At 43.8% G+C, this 22,863-nt stretch overlaps 2 protein-coding genes across 2 annotated transcripts in view; both read right to left on the reverse strand.

Annotated features, from left to right (window-relative positions):
* Window positions 1-1,089: 1,089 nt before the first annotated feature.
* On the reverse strand, window positions 1,090-2,656 carry igfbp1b (insulin-like growth factor binding protein 1b). The gene is made up of 4 exons (XM_027019042.2): window positions 2,156-2,656; window positions 1,914-2,044; window positions 1,559-1,687; window positions 1,090-1,352 (listed from the first exon to the last, which is right to left on the reverse strand). Exons 1-4 carry the CDS (start codon window positions 2,499-2,501, stop codon window positions 1,227-1,229), a joined length of 732 nt encoding a protein of 243 aa, XP_026874843.2. The 5' UTR covers window positions 2,502-2,656; the 3' UTR covers window positions 1,090-1,226.
* Window positions 2,657-10,353: 7,697 nt separating this feature from the next.
* The window catches only part of adcy1b (adenylate cyclase 1b), a 57,068-nt gene continuing 44,558 nt past the window's right edge, over window positions 10,354-22,863 (reverse strand). Inside the window, exons 11-20 of the mRNA XM_035520014.1 lie at window positions 22,558-22,642; window positions 19,546-19,635; window positions 19,049-19,311; window positions 17,753-17,885; window positions 15,803-15,919; window positions 14,931-15,077; window positions 14,597-14,695; window positions 14,224-14,338; window positions 13,876-14,000; window positions 10,354-13,537 (exon numbers count right to left, since the gene is read on the reverse strand). Of these exons, the coding sequence (XP_035375907.1) occupies window positions 13,199-13,537; window positions 13,876-14,000; window positions 14,224-14,338; window positions 14,597-14,695; window positions 14,931-15,077; window positions 15,803-15,919; window positions 17,753-17,885; window positions 19,049-19,311; window positions 19,546-19,635; window positions 22,558-22,642 (1,513 nt within the window). The 3' untranslated portion in view covers window positions 10,354-13,198. The remainder of the gene's footprint in view (window positions 13,538-13,875; window positions 14,001-14,223; window positions 14,339-14,596; window positions 14,696-14,930; window positions 15,078-15,802; window positions 15,920-17,752; window positions 17,886-19,048; window positions 19,312-19,545; window positions 19,636-22,557; window positions 22,643-22,863) is intronic.

A 22,863-nucleotide genomic window follows, 5' to 3' on the forward strand; every position in this document is an offset into this window, starting at 1 on the left:
AGCAATGGCTAAACTTTGACATGAACCCACTACTCAAAGCATCATGCATGGTTTCTTGGGTGACCCTCCCCCACCCCTCATAGTGAGTGTAACAAATCTAACTGAACATGTGAACTCTTTCTAGACAGTGACATTAAAGAAAATGGATGTGTTTTTGCTCAGGGAGCTCAGACAGGTCTCTCTTTGTTTTCTCTCTCGTCTTCTATAAAGGCATAGTAGGCAACAGCACTGGAGTCATATGCATAAACTGTTCCTTTTTAAGCCCTGTGATTCAAATTAATGTTTGTGGTGCAGCTGTGCCATAGACAGCTCAAATGTTCCCATGGTCCCTGCTCTCCAAATCAGCCACTCTGTATGGCTCTCGAAACCGTTGCCCTTCAATCTGCCCCAGACTTTCATATCTCCGAGGAGAGAGAGGACTCCAGAGAGGAAGTGATTTGAGAAAAGTAGCAAAGAGTGACCGTGTGAAGCTCAGACCAGGAGGACCCTGCGCTTCGTAGATTTGTGGAGGTAGAAGCTTTATATGAGTCACAAACGTGGGCCAGAACTGCAATCTATTTAAAAACATCTGGAATCAATTGGCAGTTGTCCCAAGTAAGCGGAAAAAATCCAGAGCTATTCCATTTAGGGCCAGAGAGCAGGCTGAGGAGATTCACAAACACGTGGGTTGCAGGTTGAGGCAGAATGTCTGAGAACTGTGTACAAATGCAGGACACAACACAGTAGAGGAAAAAAAGAAAAAACACTTTGATAGGAAAATCCGGATTTTGAAACGAAACCAACACAGAACATGCGGACACAAATTGCTTTATCTCAAAATCAAATGCATTGTTTTGTATATTTAATATAGACCAAAATATTACTGTATATTTAATATAGACCAAAATATTACTGTATATTTAATAGGATCCATATTTTTGTAATTGCTTTTTCATTACATTGTATCAGCTGTGCTCTTTTCAGCAATGGAGTATAGTAAAAAAATACAAATAATAATAATAAAAGTAATTCAGTATTTTTCTATTTGCAAACAAAATATGTTCTATAAATATTCAATATTCTATAAATATTCCAAAATTACTACAATTTTAAAACAGAAAATAAATAAATAAGTAGCATTCGTCATTAAAACAAACTATACATTAAGTATAACTTGTTTCTCTTGAGGCATGTATGTGTGTGTGTGTGTGTGTGTGTGTGTGTGTGTGTGTGCGTGCATGCACTCTTCAGTGAGTGACCTCCTGATGACAGAGGGCATCTGCAGTCAGATCACTGGATCCTATAATTCTCTTTCCGTTCCAGGAGGACACACACCAGCAGCGCATGAGTCGGCCCACGAGAGACGTCTCGCACTGTATGTGGGTTTGAGAGAGCGAGACACAGAGAGTGGATTTGTTTTAGAGTAACCATACATCAGTTCTGGACAACAATGGATCCATGTGGGACACAAACTATGACACAAACTATTACATTTACTTTCACAACCCCCCCCCCCCAGGGAAAATAGCCCTGATCCTGACAAGTACCTTTTCAATAGTCATAGTGTTAACCTTCTCACCTGTTTGGCCTTATAGAAACCATGCTTGTCGCAGTTGGGAAGGTAGAACGTCGTGAACTTCTCGCCCAAAGCCTGCTGCGAGGCGGCAATGGTGTCCAGAGCAGAGTGAAGTTCTGTGTGACACGGACCCTTAATGAGAAACAGTGGCGCACGTTAGCCGTGAAGTTGAAACCCCAGCATGGCTGGTGCCGCATTCACAGTGACAGCTACAGTACACCCGACTATGTATTACAATACCTCCCCCTAGCGACAGGCAATTCAAATTACAAAGAAGGTAGGCGATCCAGTGTGCCACATTAGAGGTATGTTTAGCTCAGTATTGTTAGGTTAAGTGAATATAAAATGGAGTTCCTACCAGTTTGACCAGTTTCTTTCGAATCGCGTTAACTTTGGCCATAATACTCTCGTGCGCCTCCAGGTCAAGGGGTTTATTGAGTCCCAGTAAGTATTGCAAGGAGCTCTGGTCAGCTGCTATGTCTCCATCCTCTGTAAGGAGATTATTTTCTAACATTACGTTCTGTAACTTTTTATCGTTACGGTGAGAAACAGACCGAGAGTTCTGGGCTTGTTCTTTTGACTCTTGGTCAAAAGACGCACCTTCGGTCTCGTCTGCGGTACAAATGCCGCGTCCGCGCGTAAGCGAGTGCAGCGGGTGCGGGTCCTCGGGTCGGGGGACGCAGCGCAGCCCGGTGCCGCAGTGAGCCGTATAGATTCCACACGGCTCTCCCTGCTCCAGAGCACAGGCGAGGCAGCATCCGCAGCCTGGCTCCTTTAACACTTCGCGGCAATTGGAGGGCACGGGCGGACAACCGCTCAGTTTCTCCTGGGTGCAAGGCACGCAGCGAATTGGCTCCGGCGCCAAGACTGGCGACGGCTCTCCGGGTACGAGGACGCTAGTCAAGACAGCGATGGCCAACACGTAAAATAACGGTAATCTCCACATAACAGAAACGCAGATAACCTAACACCGAGATGAAGTATATGAAATATTCCTGTGATCTGTATACGGAACCTTTTTGTACAGTTTTGACTGGTTGTTGGAACTTGGAGCTTTTATACTGTACCATGACCTTAAGAGGGGTTAATATTTGACATTCTCGTCACCTCTATTAAATATTCGTTACAAAAACAGCTGTTTTGAGTCTGAATGTCCACGGACTGATTTGCGTAGATTCGTACTGACGGTGTATTTGAACTGGTTGTCAATATTTACTGTCGAAGGGCGCGTTCACCGAGTCTCCCCTGTGCGGGGTAATAAACCCCGCTATTTTGATGACCTTTGAAACTCACCTTTATTTTATATAAGGGATTTAACACACTAGCCTACTATTGAGATAGCAGAGACAATCATACATTAAAACCCAGGAGCAAAATGATTTAAATTATTGGATATAAACTTTAACCTTGCTAATCTGCACAGTACACATAAATAACAGATTTTAAAACAATGGTTACAGAGGTTTTTTTTTAACTGTGTTTTTACGCCTTTCTTGGTGATGGGCACACTGTCCAAACATTTACATTAGAAATACTACTTTGACTCCGGTTTCCTTTATTAGACTTTATTCGTCATTAAGCAAAAACCTTAATGACACATCCGTCAGATACTGGACCTTTTTTTTTTTTTTACCCACGAGATGGGTCACGAAAACAAGGTTATCTGGTTATTGCGTATGCGGACAGATTCGTTGGGAGTTTATTTCAATCATAACATGTTTGTCAGATGCGGTAGTTGTCAACGTCCTGGTGTAGTATTAACCTCACCTGTCTTGTACAAATAACAGGCGGACATCAATTTAGCTTCACTTGAGTATGGCGTTATATTAATAAAATATTATTTGTGAAAAAAAAAAAAAAAAAAAAAAAAAAAAAGAAGTCTTACGTATCGTGAGCAAATAACGTTACGCCCCCGTGTCACAGGAAGGAATTGTGCAATTTAAAAGAAAAACAATTCCATCAGTGATGTTGGCTGAAAACAAGATGAAAGATTCTTTCCCTCTGAACTTGGGAGAGTGCGCGAATCTGGAACTGGCCGGTGATGACCCTTTATTTTGCCACCGAAAGTGCCAAACGCTGAGCAATCTAGGACTAGAAACACTGCAAAATAACGCTGTGCCTCGCGTTTCTCGTGAATACACATTTGTCTTTCAGGTTGGGCTTCTTTCCTCCACAGTAAGCGCGTGTGTGGTGGCGTCCTCGATGTCAAACATAAGATTGATCAGCCACTGCGGCACAGGACGGAGACCCTGCACATGCGGTCACAGACATGCCTTATTATAAATGGTTAGAGCACAGATACATTCCTGTTTTTTTTTCTGTACTCAAGATAATCACAAATGTTGGTTACATAACTAAAACAACGCCTACTTGGAGTACAATGATGAACATTGTTTTATTTGTGTAGTCCTGATTCTTCTGGCTCACTTACCAAACTCAAATGAAGTGTGACAGCCGTGATTCACTCCACAAGTCAACATTTGAAAGAATATGAGAAACACAGTGTTCCTTTCCTAATGGAGTTTCTATGGACAGTATTTCTACAGGCTGATCATGTAGGACATGCGATTACATGCCTGTGGTGGTGTATTGTGTTTGTATCTGCATTCTCCCTGTTGGCTTTTTGGCACAGACGACTCCTTACTAGAACTCATGAAGACATGTCTGATTCTGTCAGACTCATTTCTTACTAGCACCCATTAAAGAAGTTGTCTTTTTACAGGAAATATGCATACACATGAATAATTCTATTATGTCAGTGGTAAGAAAAAAAATGCATCTAGTTCCTATAAATAAATCTTGGTGTGTGTGATTTATTGCAAAAAAAGGGAAGCCATTTCCCCCTCATGTTTAATCTCCAACCTTTCTCCCTAATGTGAAACATGGCATCTTTTCTTTTTAATCCTGGTACAGAGCACTATTCTTTTCTCTGCAAAAATATCTAAAAGTTTTCTAAACACTGCAGAAGCCATTTTTACCTTTAGTTTAGAACGTGTCCTCTTCACAAGCCCGGGCTGCTGACTCGTAGAGCGGTTCCTCTTCACTCCTCGCGCTCTCGGAAAGGACGGTGTCCCCAGAGCATATCTAGATCTCCTCGCCATGGAGGACGCTTTATTGTCCTGGTTGCTTGCTTGCATCTGGACCTTCAGGGCCACTGTTACAGAACCTGGACCAGGGAGGTGGTTGCCCTGTCTCTTTGATCGCCCTGGGTTCTCTCGTTCCTGTGATTGTGAGACTTCCTTGGCCCAGTCATCAGCACTGGACACACACTGGGACGTTCTGACCACTGACAGAGCTGGACGGGGTAGGTTCCATTAATTCAGCATCAGTTTGGAAGACAAAATCATACCATGAATTAAAGAAACTCTGAAACCAGTAGCCGTTGGTCTCAAATTTCAGCCCACTGGCTGAAGTGCATGAACTGAACGTGAATCTAAATGAACTGAAATGAAACAGTGACCCAACCCTGTGATGAAGGTTTGTCTGGTTCCTCCTGGCCTGGTGCAGATGTGTTGGTCCTCTGCAGGGACACCTCCGACTCATCATCTTCCAGAATGGTGCATAGGACGTTCATTATGCTGGGAGGGTGGGATGAAAGGGGGTGAATCAGAGGTGAGAAAGCGTGTGTGTGTGTGTGTGTGTGTGTGGGGGGGGGGGGGGGGGGGGGGGGTTAATCTGTTCAGCCCAGTATCCCAAATTAGCTGGCCAATACAAGACATACAAGCTGCTTTGTTGTGTAACCCCAAGTATGCCCGAGACCAACACTAAAGCCTCTTTTCCACTGTAGGAGCAAATCATTACTAAGATCAAGTCAGGCCATTCCATCCTGTTGTGGACTCCTGAGACCAGTTACAATTCCCCACCAAGTGTTATGCTGGTACTCAGGGCCATGAAGTATTTGTGGCCGTGATGTTGCCTCACAGTAATTGTGCCACAGTTGTCACTACACAACTCCAGTCATTGCGTGTAGAACCATTAATTAAATCCCTGCATCGTTAAACCATTACACCCGAATGGTTACATGGCTCTGAGCACGCTTAGCTGGTTTGTGAGTGTGATAATGCAATCGGAATGGTTACTGCGCGTCCTCAGAACAGTTCAGCCGTACAGTGGCAAAGAGGCTTATGCAATCAAAAGAGGTGAAATCCACAGATTGTAAATCCTGAACCAGGAACTACAAAATTAACACAAACACTAGACTGAGATCAGTGCTTTGTTTGCAATAGAGCTCATTATAAACTAAACTGAGGCACATGTCTGCTGTGGCAGCGCAGGCAAACAGCGCTCAACAGCACCGTTTCCTGACCTGGTCCTCACAGCACGTGTTCGGCCCGAGCCTCCGCACTCTGCCATATGGATACATACATGGAGTGACATGTTTCGCCCAGGCTAAGCGCCATGGAATTATTTAATTTACTGGGGCAAAGAGTCATTTGTAGTATGTGTGTTTTACCTATAAAATTTGTCATATAATGGCATTACTGCATTGGCTTCACATTTGATGTAACATGCCATGTTAATTTTTATTTATATTGGTATAATAATCATGATTTAATTTAGCAAGAGCCTTGAGACGCTGAACAGAGTGCTTACTTCAAGGACAGCTACATGCTGAGACCGACGTTAATGCTAGAATGGATCTGTAGTCACAGTATACTATCGTGTCGAAAAACCTGCATCCAAGCATAATTACGGTAATCACAGTCGAGGACGTGCTATATAGCAACACTGAACGAACATGCCAGTTTGCACATATTAGGTGAAGTAGGCTACAAGATTTTTTTTTTTAAATCACAACGAACTCGACAGTTTTATAATTCTTAGAATAAAGTTATACATTTACAACGAACATCAATCCAAACGTTGATTTAAAACGCACGCGCATAGCTTTTTGTAGACTTTGTTTCGAGAACGTCTAAACTAAAACATAACAGAAAAATTGACAAATGTATGTAATTATATTTATATGATTTAATTTTAGGACTTGGACTGAGGTGGGAATGTTTTATTTATTATTTGGTTTTTTTTGCGACACCCATGTGGCCAGCTACAGTGCTCAACCTGTGGCCCTGTCTGCCCACCGTTACCCCGTGCCACAGGTTGAGCGCTGTAGCTGGCGGTGACCGAGAACACAGCAACGATTTGAACTCAACTAAGGTCATTTTCCGTGTGCTGTTCCAGCGAAGCCTGTTACGATACGGAATAGCTCTCTGGGTCAGAAACGCGTGGTATGTATATATAAAATACACGCACCGAGGCTTCAAGCAAGCCTGTTGGTCATAGGCCTCTTTCTCCCAGGCACAGAAGTAACTGCACACTGTGGCCTGAACACAGAAGCCCGGGGATGGCTACTACCCACTAGTGCAAAGCCGGTTCACCTGCCTTATCTGGAAAGGTGATGGGGAAATTCAACTTTCAGTACAGAGTCACCGCTGCCCACAAAAAAAACAAGCTGTTTAAAGCGGGTTTTTTCCCCTTCTTTTCTTCAAATGTCTGAATTTCTCAATAGCTGACTTCAGCCGCTGAGCAGGGCATTGCACAACAGAGCACAGGTCTTCCAAACATTCCTCATGCCCCCCGTTGACGTAAATATTTACCCATGCGAATAGGAGTCCATTGTTGATGAGCGGGTGGAAAGCGCGCTACCCCGGCGGCGTGTCCTACACCTCCACCGAAGGCTGCTTACCTCTCTACAAATAGCAGAGCCACAAACCACACGCTGGAGTTTCTCTCGATTGCTTAAGGCACGTTTATGGTACGGCGTTGGTCGTTCCTGAAGGGTGGGTTAATCATAGCCACCTGTGATTATAATGAGAGATGACGGCTGATTATATTTTGACTTTCGCAGTGTTGAAATTGCGAAGTTCTGTACTTCGCCTACGATGAAAGTGCAAGAGCGCCGGACAGGACGCACGTCGGATTATTTAAAACCTACAGTATCATGCAGGTCTGCACATTTATGAAGAAGAGTCTTGGGTTCGCACACTTCGACACTGAGCAGTAAACGGGTTCAGCATAAATTCATAAACCTATTCAGCGTAAATGTGACTCATCACAAGAAAATGCTTCTGGCGCTAGCCATACACAGTTAAGGAGAGAAAAACCCAAGACGCTCTGGGTTCCTGGTTTTGATTTGCTTAAGCAACACCACAGTGAATGTCATCATTTAGTTGAACATGTGCAGCCGGACAGGAATATTCGAGTTAAATTATTTTCAAACTTGCTCTTTACTGACAACATGGGGCTACAGAGACACAGTAGTCTACCAACAGCTAGCCAGGTTGTCGGTAGACTTGTTTGTCTACGCGTTTCTCCGCAATAGGACAACCTGGCTAGTAGTACAGAAACACACTAGTCTGTACTGGCAACCTGGTTTTAACTTGGATTGTTGAGCAGGCTACTCGATAAACATTAGCACCATGTGAATTCCCTACGCTTCCCATAATGACCAAACATCTTTACAAACGCTAACAGGTTTTTTTGTTTTGTTTCCCTGATCACTGTATGGAGCTAGCGGTAGACCTACACTAGTATTTAAAGGCAAGCCACGTATAAGACAAGGTCCTTCGAACGCATGGATTTTTAAAGCTAGCCACATTTAACCAATTAACCTACCAAAATCACATTAAACCACTAAAGCACAGGCATTGGCTGTTAGTAAAATTGGCACTGCTAACTAGCTGTATAACATAGGCTTGTAAAATGCGAATAGAATCAGTAAACTGTTCATTTTGCAAGCTTGTGTTATCTAGCGTAAACCGATGATACAAAAACAAAGTCATATAATTCACATGTAGTTTTTGATGTCTCCAAAGAATTCTCAGATGTACATGTATGACTGTATTATGAAAATAATGTAAATTATTACACGCACACCCACACCCTTTCTCATGACAGAAGCGAGAGAGAACTCAGAAAGTGAGCAGGGAACAGGAGTGAGGAGAGAGAGAGAGAGAGAGAGAGAGAGAGAGAGAGAGAGAGAGAGAATCGAAGGGAGCAACAGAACAGGGTTAAGTGGTGCACAATTCCACCCGAACACGGGGGTTGGGTTATACTCCCTTAATTCTGTGTTTACCGCAATACAACAGGTAGTGTAGATACGCCCCCAGGGAAGGAATATACCAGGATGATCAGCCTCTCCTCCTCCTCCTTGAATGTTCCCCAGGCTTCTGTTGCCTGTTCATCCTTTCCCCCAATGGGTGAAGTACCTCTGCATAGGAATTCCTTGCAGCAAAAAGTTGAAATGGTTTGAACTTTTTTTTTTAATGCACAATGCAGCATATTTTCACTACACAGCATCACATTTCTAGCCTGTGAGAGCTAATGTAGTGGCCTAACCCAAATGCACTGAAGTAACTGTGTTTTTGACTCTGCATCACTTCTGCATAGCCAAAGTAGCATGTCATTCAGGTATCTTTTGGGTACGGGATAATTTATTTTTGATCACCTACTGTATACTATACACTATTTTTGATAATATACTGTATACTATACTGGGGCACTGGTAGCTCAGTGGTTAAGGTACTCGCCTTGTAATGGAGAGTTCAAGACCCAACACAAAGTTGCCCCTGTTGGGCCCTTGAGCGAGGCCCTTAGCCCTCAATTGCTCAAGTTGTATTCAGTCATAATTGTAAGTCGCTTTGGATAAAAGCTTCAACTGAATGCCATAAATGTACTAGATACTATCACTATGTGAGTAATAGGATTATGCCATTTCAAACAGCCATGGGCTACTTTTCTGTTTTGAACTTTGTTTTCCACTTTTTCCACCTGGAACGCAGCCTGCGTCCAGGGCAAGCCCACACTAGCATAAACCGTGAAAATAGTATGCCAAATGGGTCTGTACCATGGAAAATCGTTAGAAGAGCGAGCCTCTAATATTGTCAACCCTGCCAAAGTACATCTCGGTAGTTTTAGAAATGAACCACATACGTGATAGCATTGTTCCTAAATTGCACATACTTCACAGATTAGTGGCGAGTATACTCTGATAAACAGGTCATAGTATGCGATTGTAGTGTTTGTCTGCAAAAATGAATATAAATATATTAATATATATAATATAGAATCATTTAATATCTGTATGATACTAAATTATGTAGGTGTGTGCGTGCATGTCAGTGCGCGAAACATCTAATTCGATCCTTTGACAACAATCGGGCCGCTCATCTTGACTCACTTGTTCTTAGAGCCAGGCGAACATTGTTATTTATCATTAACGTTACTTGTCTTGTTCTAGATCTGGAGAAAGAACAGGAACAGTTGCGCATCACATAGTGTCCCCTGGGTAATGTAGTTTATTTAGGTTCGTTATGAATTGCCTAGAATCGATTTGGAGAGGGAAGAAAATGGTACCGAGATCTTATGAGAAATGCCAGTACGTGAGAAAAGGTCACGATACACCTAAGTAAAATGCAGCAAAGCCTGTACTGCATAGCAGTAAGTAAAGTCACAGTTTGAGCACTGCATGTATAAGTGTAGTGTATAAGTATAGTGTAAAGTAGAAAAAGTACTGTAAGACAGGATATGCGATTGTACATCAAATTCAATGTATGTATTCAAATTCAAATTTCTTAAAGCGAGAAAGAGTGCAAACATCCCAAAGCGATATATAATCATTAGCAAAGAAATCATTTTGTCGAAGAAATAATCTGTTCATCATGATGTGCATAGGAAAAACCTTCATTAAAGGTGCATTAATGGTTTGTTAAAGGTTCCTCCATGTTGTGCCTTGATTGATACAGCATATCTGATTTGTACATACAGAAGGCTCACAAATGATCCAATGATATCTACCATTTTACTTCAATGGTGTATTTATTACAAAATCTTATACTGCTCAGCTTTGTACAGGAGACATATCACACACACCATATTTACAAACGTTAACATCTGCATATCAAAGAGTATTAGCTAAAAGTCAGAGTTCTGTCACTGTAAGCAGGTAAAATAAGGCAAGAGACATGTTATGCGGATACCGATGGCAGATGATTGCAGTGGGGACCAGATCCAGGAGGGAGGTTGAGGATGTTCATGGTGGAGTCACAAATTCCAGTGGTGAACCGTCTTCAAATGAGCAAAAGTCCTTTTGTAATTGGAAAAACTCCAAATGTTTCTACTTAAATGGGTAGAGATTAGGAAAGCTCCAGAAAAAAAAAAACACTTGATTTTTTCTCTGATTTCCATGACATTTTGCAGGATTTGGCAAGAGTTGGATTCAAGAAGAGTCCTTTAAACAACATGCCAATTTATTTAATTTTTGCTGTTCTGTCATCACATCTTAATACTTTTTCAGTGTGAAAACTTTTGAGATTTACACTTGCCACTTCAGTGTCATTACTATCCATTGTGTCATTAGAGGTTCAGGTGCCTCTTTGCATTGGAGGAGTACTACAGAAACGTGACCATGCTTTCTGTCATTCACATATATGTAAAAAGCTCTCCTTTCACATGGACTGTGACCATGTAACCAAGAACTGTGACTAAGTTTACTTTTAAGTTTACTTAGAATTTTGAGTTCAATGTCCTGATATCTGGAATTTATCAATGAATCCTCAGATGAGTGCTACGTGGCCGATATAATGGGCGCTATTGCAGGTGTGTGTATTACAGTACTTTGGTGAAAAGTGTGTATGTTTGTGTCTACCAGTATTTGACTGGCTCTGTTCACCTGTGTGACTGTATGTGTGCATGTGCTATATTAATCCCCCATTATCAAGAGGGTATAACCTGCAAAAGTTCGCTCTGCCCTTGTGCCCTTCGACCTCATCTAATCAAACCCGATTTACCTCACGCAGCCTAGGCTGCCGTGGGTACCGGATCCAAGGTCACAGTAGAGCAGTAGACAGACAGAGCAGTAGCACGAATAGCATGTGTTCCACCACAGGGAGCAGTGATGTCCAAAGTACAATCTGGGTTCATCTCCTTCAGCTATAGTATGGCTTCAGAAACTTGCTCTCATATGTAATAATGCCACTGGGTTTATATTTTTGGACAACAATGCACAATACTTTACAACAATGTTTAGAAGTGACAGACCATCACTATATTAACTCCTGGTAAATGTTTATTTGTTAAATGAATGAATACATATGCCTTTGGGAGACAGAAATGTTGGCGTTGCAGTGTCAGCTCAAAGAAGCAAAGAACCTGTTGGTGTGTCTTAGGAAAAACTCAAATGAACTCAAATGAACTCAGATGTTTTTATGGGGCAGTGGCTCGCAATCGTCCAGGTTCACACTATATTCAAATGTTTGCTTTGAGTTTTGATGACTAGCTGATATGCTTGATTGGATGGGTAAACGTTAAAATAATACTAAATACTAAATAATAATAATAATAATAATAATAATAATAATAATAATGAATAATAATACTAAACCACAGAGTACCCAGGAGCAGGATTAAAGAACACCGTTAACCAGTTTAAAGTGGAGGTCTGTCTTGGCTGGTTCAAATGATTTTAACCCCCCCCCCCCCGGATGTTTAACATTTCCTCTACATCACTGCTACTGGATCTGTGCCACAGGTGTGTTTACTTACAGCGTTATCGCTATAGATGCATGGACAGGTGTCCTCTCAGTTTGAGGCCATTTCTAATGTCCTCCGTGTCGAAGAGAAGTGCGCTGATAAGAACATTCCACAAATAAACAGTATATATCAAATTACAAAAGTCACTGGTGCAGCGCCACAATTGCAGACTACCAAAAAAGGAAACTGAGAAGGAAAACAATCAGACAATAAAGGTTTGTGTGCTTGTCACTGTCCACAGCGGCAAAACCCTGATCGATTGAGGAGAGTATCTTTATGTAAAAGCTACACCAAGATTTCAGGAAATAAACAATAACAACAAAAAATGTCTATCGCCTCAATAAATTGCTTTGTCCGATAAAACGTCTGCATTGTGGATGTGCAGGACGTACCCTTTTGTGCTATGCTGATTACAGACGCAGTGCTTATACACGTGCATACACATTCAGCTTCACTCAAACTCACTGAAGAGTATACAAAAACTACACAATTTTCATAGTAAGAACATCTATGTATTTACATTAGATAATCTTGGCATATGATAAATAAAAACATCAGTCTTGATAAAGAGAAGTATTTGACTTCACAAGCTCCCTGTATGTTTGCATGTGTGCATGCGTGGGCAAAATGTCACCCACCAGAGTCTTTATAATTCAGTCTCTTACAGGATTAAGAGATGAGTGTGCAGCTCTATATCGAAACATGAAAGGGTAGAATTCAGAAGAAAAAAAACAGTGTCGCTGTCTTGGAACTCGAAGCATGCAGATGCCAACAGCTTTGATGATGCTCACCAAACTGGAAATGAACACTTAGAAAGGGAAGACGAATTTCTGCCACGCAGGCTCACGGGTGACCCCTTATTTCCACCTTTCTCGCTGCTGAAGTCTAATTTGTCACACTTCTCCTTGATACATGAACCATGTTGCTGTCTCTGCTCCTCCCAGAGTCTGAGCCCAGGCCTCATCCTGCAAAGGCCTGCAGCTGCTTTTTGGCCCATCTCGTGATCCGTGCCGGCTATGGCGTTCCCTTGGCCTGCTCTCTCCTGCGTTGCCTTGTCCGTTGCCGAGCTCCAAACCTTCCTTGCTCATTTCTGTTCTGCCCGCTCCACTCATATTACACCTCCCCTTTCTCTGCTGTGTCACCTTCCACATTCTCTCCCACCACGGGCACACAGGTGCTGGGCTGGCTGAGGGCAGGCGTGGTGGAGCTGTTGCCAAGCGACAGCTGGGTGGAGCTAACCCCCACCCTGGCAGCCAGGCCAGAGGCAGTGCGGCCCATGGCGTACAGCATCCTTTCCGTGCTCCCCGAGCACTGTGCCACCTGATTAGCAGCGGCCTGGCACTTGCCCTCCAGGAAGTAGGTCAGCATCTGACCTTTGCCCTTCACACTGACGTTACCGCGGCACATCAGGTCGTAGTCGTTCTGAAGCAAACGGTAGACGTCCTCCGTTACCTGTGGAGAAGATGAAAAATAGAAATATGGTACCTGTGTGTGTATGTGTGTGTGGGTGTGTGTGTGTGTGTGTGTGTGTGTGTGTGTGTAAGTGTGTGTGCATGACAGGAGCAAAGAGGATTTGAAGCACCTGAAGAACTACTGGTTGATCATAGGCGACAAAAGACTAAACAAGCATTAATATCTAATCTTATTACTAAGCAGTTGTTTGTTGTGCACTAGAACATCTTATTTTTATTTTATAACATTTGCTATTTTTATATTTGTTATTTTGGAGCCCTACTGTGAAAAGCGACTTGAACTGAATAAGTCGTTCAGGCTTTAGCAGTCTTGTGTACCTGGATCTTGCCCGGGACACCTGTGCTGTCCATACGGCTGGCTACGTTCACTGTGTTGCCCCAGATGTCGTACTGAGGCCTGCGCGCACCAATGACACCTGCCACCACAGGACCCACATTGATACCTGCCAAGCCAAGGACAAACACATCAGCATTCTGCACCGATAACGAGTGCGATTTTCCACTCATACTTGTCCTCGTGAAATTCATTTCTAAAGAACACACGTGGGCACACTCATGAAATTAATTTCTCAAGAACAAGAATAGTGTTATAACAAAGATATGGAGAAAAGCCGATCTTTTGATAATATGGCTTTGAAAAAAAACCTGTGACTCAGCCCAACGTACCCACTCTCAGAACAAAGTCGTTGTATGACTGGTAGTTGATTTCATCCAGGACATCGAACATTTCAATGGCAAAGTCTGCTATTGTGCTCAGGTGAGTCGCTGTGGAAGTTTTAGCCTGTGACATAAGTGTGAAGAACACTTGATTACCACAGTAAACACACACACACACACAGAATTTGCTGTGGTTCTCAGTTCTGGTCTTCAGAGCTCAGTGTTTCCCCGATTCAACGCACGCTGAGCTAAATCACTTAAATTCACTCAAACCCACAGTGAAGAAATCCCTAATCCAGACTTCACTGCACCAGAGAGGGTTAGAGCCGCAGGGTGTAGCCCAGGCCAGGGAAACACAACTCGGTAAAGCTGAACCACTTGCCTTACTGCCAGTGGTCGGGACCAAACCCACCGCTGCCATGTAAGTGCTGCCGATGGTTTTGATTTTCTCGATGTCTTTGTAGCACTCTTTGTCCATGAGCTAGGGAATGAAAGAGAACGTGTTGGAAAATTGCACGTATCACTAGCGCTGGCACGGGGAGGATGTGATTGGCTGATGAGGTGTGTGATCACTGGAAATATAGTTACTGCTTTGTCATTATGTACATATGAAAAACTTTGTTGTAAGTGAGGCTACTGTTCCTTGGAACATTCATACACATATACGTCACTAATTGATTGTCTGCAATTGGCTGATGGGGAAGAAGCATGCTGACCTCATCGAAATCAGCAATGATCTCATTAAGAAGACGCAGACACTCCACGCCCATGTTGTTCCCGTCCAGCTCAATATAGAAGTCGTTGAAGTTAGGAATAGATGCGAAGAGCACCCCCACCTGGGCGTAGGACTGGTAATAGAGATCCTGCGACAAACCACACCCACAAACATGGAGAACTGTCTGTTTAACTGTCTGAAACAGGCTGTTGGGCTGGTATAGTGTAGTGGGTAACAACGCCGCCGCCCCTGTGGGGGACTGGGGTTCAGTCTCTATCTAGGCAAGTGCTCTATGCTATACAAATAAGAGTCCTTGAAAAGACTTATAACACTACACTCACCTGATTGAAAATGATAAGCCTCTCTGGATAAGAGGGTCTGCCAAATGCATTAAACAATGTACTGAGGATAGACCTCAGTATCTAGATTGTGTTCCCTGTACTGTCAGATTGTGTTCCATATACTAATTGTGTTCACTATTATTTAAGTACTGACAGTCTTAAACACAGGACTGACACTGCCAGACATGTTTATGAAAAACTAGTAGATTGGGGACATCGTAGCTGAAGGGGGTGAGATTGGGGACGTTGCAGCTGAAGGGGGTGAGACTGGGGACATCGTAGCTGAAGGGGGTGAGATTGGGGACATCGTAGCTGAAAGGGGTGAGATTGGGGACGTCGTAGCTGAAGGGGGTGAGATTGGAGACATCGTAGCTGAAGGGGGTGAGATTGGGGACATCGTAGCTGAAGAGGGTGAGACTGGGGACATCGTAGCTGAAGGGGGTGAGATTGGGGACAGGTGGATATTGCTGGCACCCTCACAGTGGTGTTTAATAGGAGCGCTAACACATACATGTCAGCTCTGGTCCCTCACCATGTTCCTGGGGTTAGACAGGAGGAAGTGCTGCGCCACGTGCACAGGAAGCAGGTTAAAGAGAATCCTCCTGTTGTCCAGTTTGACCTTCTCCATGCCGTCTCGCTCCTCCTCAGCCTAGACGCACACAGGCCAAAAGTAAAAGATAAACACAATTTTGCGATATTATCTATTTTCCATAGTAGAAAACAGCCCTCACACCACTGACACCTAAGGAAGAAGCCCATTTCCTGTGCGAATCAGCGCTCTCTAATGCGTTTTTCTTCTAGTGACCACTAGAGGTCAGCACAGAGCCACAGTTATTTGCATTAGGGGTCCACTAAACAAATCCGAATAGCGTTTCTGCTGGAGTTTATCCTATTCACTACCTGAAGCTTTGAGGGTGAGTGAACAGAAAGTTCAGTGAGGTTCTATGATCTGGTCTGTAAGCTATTTTGCCAGGCCCTGCACGACCAGCCACTCTCTCATTTTGACAATTCTCCAGGATATAAGGAAGTCCTCAGAGACTTGAGCTTCCATTTTATTCCATTAAGTCCCACCCGGAGCTATCAAACATTCATATTGGCCCTGAGCGGTGACACAGGCCTCCCGACAGCGCACCACACCACAGGCCATGTTAACACAGCAGGTCCATCCTGTGCTGGGTTGTGGGAAGCCAAACGTAGAACACACTGTGTTTCCTGGGATTCATTTGGAGACGTACATGCAAACCTAGATGTGAAATATAATATGGAGTGAGAAAGCACCAATCCACAGACCACTCAGTAACACAGAGACAACAGCAACTCCAGAATCCATCAGGGTATGAGAGGACTATCTCATTACACTCTTCATTCTATTTATATCAACATTCAATTAAAATGCATTTTACACTAATACATTAACAGCCTTCAGTGCTATAAAGGATTAAATCTATGGTTCTAATTTTAGCTGCAGAGGTTTTGAATGGGACTCTAACTGACACAAGGTGAATGTGGGTCACCAGCTTGGGTTGTAAAAAATATTGGAGACACACACACACACACACACACACACACACTGACACTCACACCTACACACACACACACACACACACACACACACACAGCAGTTGACCCTTTCCACCTTGAACTGGCCAGTGGTAACGGACAGCTGTGTGTGAGCTGGCAGTAAACACACGCTGGCCAGAGACAGATCAACACACAGGTGCCAGTAGCCTCGAATAATGACCCAATCCCAGTGACCCCACTGACCACAGAACACTACACCCAAACAGCAGGTCAGTGAACCAAAAAACTAGGGAAAAACATGACAGAGCCTAATGTAACTAAGAGGGTGGACCAAATATGACAACACTGTAAAGTTCCGCAGACAACACACCTTGCACAAGCTCAGTCATGCTGCACTTGGGCTGAGACGACAAATAGGCAATTACCCAGAATGCCCTGCGCTTGTGGAACTGAACATGCGTTTTTTCAGCCCCGCTCATTATACTGTTGAACATTGCATGCACCTGAACGTTCAGATAGGCTTCGTTCAGGTAAGATTATCCTGCTTGAGCCTTAGAGCTAATAAACTCGCCAAGTCTCGCGTTGTGCATGGACCAGCTCTTATCCAGCTCAGTCATCAAGATCGTCCACCAGTCTGCCACCAAACAGCTTTGAAACTTCTTCACAAAGTTCTCTAACACCACAATACCTTCAGACCATCTGAGCTGTATTCAATCTGTTCCACAAAGGTCTCGGTACAGAGTTCCCTGGTCAAATGTGTGACGGTACTTCAGACCTTTGCTTCAGCGTGTCAAGAGTTCAAGAGGTCATCAGTCCCTTTGTCTGCTCTTCAGACTGCACTGTGGTTCAACTCAGGAGCGCATAGTGACCCCATCCTCACCCCAAAGTCCAACAGACAGAACCACATCCAGGGCTCACAATCCACCAGACGTTGACCTCACGTACCTGTGCGGTCTCTCACCTGCATGGCCCAGAGGAAGTCGAGGCGCAGTTTTAGCTCCAGCTGGCGTGAGTGCAGGGCCAGGGCGCTTGAGAAGAGCAGCAGAGCGAGGATGGGCTCGTACGTGCGCATGCTGAACGCCCCCACACCGGCCCTGTGGAGCCGGGAGGCCACAGGTCAGTATGTCATACTGACACAAAACCGGTCACGCTGCACACACCCAAAGCCTCCATCCACACGTCGCCCACGCAGCCGGGCAGGGAACAGGGGAGACACGCTGTCAAAGAGGGCTGCTAAACTGGGGCACGCACCTCTGCCGAGAGAACTCTCGGCTCCAGCTCGTCTCAAAGCCAAGGACCTGGTAATTAGCTGACAAGTGGAAACAGGTGCAGTGGGGCGGGAGACGTTCCACGGCGTGGGATTTATACGACCTCCTGCTCCGAGGCCAGGGGCGTCTCTACAACGTGCTGGCGCGCGTCACCCCTGTTTTCGCAACCTCCGTTCAACTCATCAACAAAAATGCAATTAAGAAATGTAGGTTATTACTGACTACGATACATGCAAAAGTAGCATCACGGTCTGTGAGGCACAGGAGAGGCTTAGATGATATAACAAGCTAAATTGGTGGGAAAAAAAACCTGAGAGTCTGCACACCAGGAAAGGATGCAGGAAACCACCAGGGGTTTCAGAAACCATCTGGCCAATCCACAAACAACCTTGTTGAATCAGACATTTGCATCTCATTTACTGTAAAATGAGCATGCTGCAAGGCACCCTTTAATGCTATTAATAGTGCCTCAAACAGGTGTTTCCCTGGTTATTATTTCTCTGTATGTCTGTCTGCCCGTCTGCCCATCTGTCTCTCCCTTTCTTTCACTCAATCCCCTTTGTTTGGTGGAGCCTCTCTAGTGAGTGTGTGGGAGGTTCGGTGCCGTTCGTGGGTTGCGTCCTTTTTAATGTTCATTTGGGGCTAATGAGCCTCAGCTCGTCTTCAGGCTCCAAGGTAAGCAGGGCTTCATCCTCGGAGAATGAATACTGCTAATGATCCGATCTCAGCCCTTAATAGTCAGAGGCCCCATTACTCTGTTCAGCTGTGGGGGACTGTACAGAGATCTAAACGGACTTTTAGTGGGCAGGAACACTAGAGTTTATATAAATATAATGTTTTTATATGTTTATATTGTTGGTCATTATTAAGAATTTGTTGAAAGGACAGTGCTAGCTACAGAAATGTACATGTGCTGAGGGTGCTTCACACACTCTCTCTCTTTCTCTCAAACAAACACACACACACACACACACACACACACACTGTACCCGTTAGTGGCCCTACGGTAGCCGCTCAGCTCCAGCACGGTGACGTAGCTGACGACAAGGATGATGAGCAGGACCATCTTGGGCAGCCAGGCGACACGCAGGAAGAGCGCCACTGTCAGTGTGCCCACCGCGCATGACAGGAAGGCATACGCTGCCCCGTCGCACGGCAGCTCTGCCCTGGTGCGGTTGGCGCCTGCGCCTGCCTCCTCCGTCACCATAGAGCTGGTGAAGTTGGAGGCCCACAGGCCTGGCATGCAGCCCACCTGCAAGGATGTGGCTCACTTAGTCTGGCTGCAACTCATCTACTCATCCCTCACCTTTATATTATGCATAATACAATATGACAAAGTGTTAACCGGTATTCATTTCTCAAGGTCATACTCCTAAGGTCATACACCCAAGGTTATACTTCTGTACAGGTTCATGCTCTTGTAAAAAATGATGAGGATGATGATGGTGATAATGATGATGATGATGATGTTGGAAGAGGGTCTCACCACACAAGCTTGGGCCACAGCGTAGATTAAAAGCACAATAAGAACACACAGGACTGTCCGGATCTGTATTGTGAGGCACCCAGGAAAACACTGAGAGAAAGAGAGAGAGAGAAAGAGAGAGAGAGAGAGAGAGAGAGAGAGAAAGCAGTGCTTTAGCTGGGCGATACATGTCTGCCTGCAATAAAATGAGGGACAGTGAGTAGCCCACCCAAATACACACACACACACACACATGCACACACAAACAGACTATATTACCCAGTTTATAAAAGTTATCTATTTATTATCTCCCATCCTTATTATTGATTTATTTTCCTTTCTTTTCACTTCTTCCCTTTCAATTCTTCCAATTATTATTATTATTTCAGACCAATTACAGTTCTCTTCAAGTTCTTTATCATAACAGAATTCTTAATTTTCAAATTGCAAAGGTTGTAATGTTGTGTAAAGTTCATGTTGTAATACTGCTTGGCAATACTGTTATTGTATATGGTCATGCCAATAAAGCTTACTGAACTGAACTGAAAGAGTGGGAGAGAGAGATGGAAGATCTGTGTGAGAGAGAAGGAAAGATGGAGAAGAACAGAAGATTAAAATCCCCTCAGGACGCGTCAAACACCAAGCCCCGAGCTCAGTGATAAAGACTCTGTCCTGAACCAAAATGGGCTTTAGGTTTTTAGAGGGCAGCATGAGAGCAAATGGATCTTAAGGCCACTGTGAAGGTGCTTTAAGCAAACGGACTTGGACGGTACAGAGGTGGAACTTTTTCATGGGCTTCCCTTAAACTCATCACCACTCAACATTACACTTCCCTTAAACTCAACACCACTCAACATTACACTTCCCTTAAACTCAACACCACTCAACATTACACTTCCCTTAAACTCAACATTACACTTCCGTTAAACTCAACACCACTCAACATTACACTTCCATTAAACTCTACACCACTCAACATTACACTTCCCTTAAACTCAACCTCAAACCCAACATTGCACTTCCCTTAAACTCAACACCAAACTCAACATTACACTTCCCTTAAACTCAACACCACTCAACATTACACTTCCCTTAAACTCAACACCACTCAACATTACACTTTACATTTCTGTCATTTTTGTGCAAGTCAAAGTCTACCAAAAAAGTAGTTAGTTTAAGACGTTTCCTGAAAATCACATCACAGCTAGAAGTCATGCAGATTAAAATGCCATGTAAGAATGTCTGTCTAGTCCACCCAAAAGTAAAGACAGAAAAAAAGGAGCAGTAAAGTTACTTTTGTACAGGACTGAAGTTACACGGCAAGCTCACTGTTTTACAAACTCCTCAGTAAACACATTTACATTTATGGTATTTAGCAAAGTTAAAAAAGTGCTTTGTCATTTCTCATAGAATACATCCTAGCCAGTACAGTAAGATACAGTTCAAGATACCAATGAACTAGAATGCTGTAGAAATACAGGGTATACAGTTCTGATGCCTAGAAGTGCAGAACACATACAGTATAAGCTCTATAACAGACAACAACAAGTGTAATAAACAATACCCTACAATAAGCACTAGAGTTTCAGTTAGTCAACATAGGATCAGGGTCGGTGGTCATTGAAATATTCCACAAATAGACAGGTTTCAGTCTGTGTTTGAAGACTGCGAAAGACTCTGCTGTCCACCATCTGGGAGCCATGCTTGTCTCGATGCTTGCCTTCCATGAGACTTCAAGCATGGTATTTCAAGTCGAGCTATACTTGAGGTTCGACGTACTCGAGGAACGGATAAGGCTTTGACTATTGACAATTGATCTGGTCCTGGCTGGTCCATTTTTGTCCTTGTAGGTGAGCATCAAGGCTTTAATTCTGGACAGTGAAGGGAGTGTAACAGTGGAGTGATGTCTGAACTTCGGAAGATTGAAGCCCAGTGCTGCTGCATTCTAGAAAGGTTGTAGAGGTCTGATGACACCAGCAAGTAGTGAGTTGCAGTAGTCTAGCTTTGAGATGACCAGAGACTGCACAAGTACCTGGGCAGCTTCCTGTGAGAGAAAAGGCCAAATCCTTTCTATGTTACAAATGAGAAATCTGCAAGACCGGATCAGATTTGAAACATGAGTCAAGAATGACAACTGGTTGTTTAAAGTTCTGCCCAGGCTACGAGAAGCTTCAGATGGTGATACCAGGGAGTTCTTGAAGGAAACTGTGAGGTCAAGATAAGGGCTGGGAGTTCCTGGCATGTACAGAAGCTCAGTTTTACTGGGGTTGAGCTGTCATCCATAACGCAACACAAGCCACCTGCACCATTCGCATGGGCTAAAAATTTTTCACTTGGTTCACTCGTGCGTGTGTGTGTGTGTGTGTGTGTGTGTGTGTGTGTGTGTGTGTGTGTGCTTGTGTTAGCATTCAATCTTGGCCTACAGAGAGAAGGCGAACTCAGATTCTCCCCACTCACATGCTTCAAATTCTAAATAAATTGCAACTAGACTCGGCTCCCAGATGACCTCCCGGCGACCTCAGCAACAACCTCAGCAAAGACCTCTGCGACAACCTCGGTGACGACCCAACACTGCAGATTTTACATGTGTTTTTTGTTTTTTTTTTACTCACCGAATTACAGACATGGCTGAGTCTCACGGGGCTAAACACGGAGGCGATAAGTGTTCATTCTAACCCCCAGTCTTCTTCTTGTGGGCTTTACTCTCAATTCCCCTGTCAGTGTCAGTAATGTGGTCTATGAGCAGCATGTTGAAGGTCACCAACACCTCCAGACACTGCAGCCACGAACACCTTCTCCAACACCACTGCTCCTCAGGGTTTGGGTTTCATCTGGCTTAAACAGGAAGTTCTGCTCTTTGTTTTCTAGGTGAAGAACTCATTTGAATATTTTTATATTGGCCTCATTCTTACAGACAGTGAGGTTTTTTGTTTTTTTTTGTTTTTTTAGGGAAGTGTAAAATTACTTTTGAGTAATAAGACCAGAATTAAATGTGTATTAATTAAATAGTTTTTGTTTTTTTTGTTTTTTTACCTGCACTCTTGTGACATGAAGATACATGATACAAGCCACCAGGAAGCAGATACAGAAAACCAGCAAGACCAGTGTTACTGTTCCCCTGAGACAGAGCGAAAGAGAGAAGGAACAGCGGGGAAAAGAGGAAGGAGAGTCGGACAGATTAGGAGACAAGGTGCAAAAATGATTTAAGAACCAGGAAGGAGAATTACCAGCACAATCCACAATCGGGAAAAGGATTAAAATAGGTTTAAAACTGACAGCTCCTTTACTAAGAGCAAACTTTAGCCAGGACCAGTTAGCTTGATTTCATTTGCATTATGC

This window comes from Electrophorus electricus, chromosome 19, assembly GCF_013358815.1.
Source record: "Electrophorus electricus isolate fEleEle1 chromosome 19, fEleEle1.pri, whole genome shotgun sequence".
Taxonomy (NCBI): domain Eukaryota; kingdom Metazoa; phylum Chordata; class Actinopteri; order Gymnotiformes; family Gymnotidae; genus Electrophorus; species Electrophorus electricus.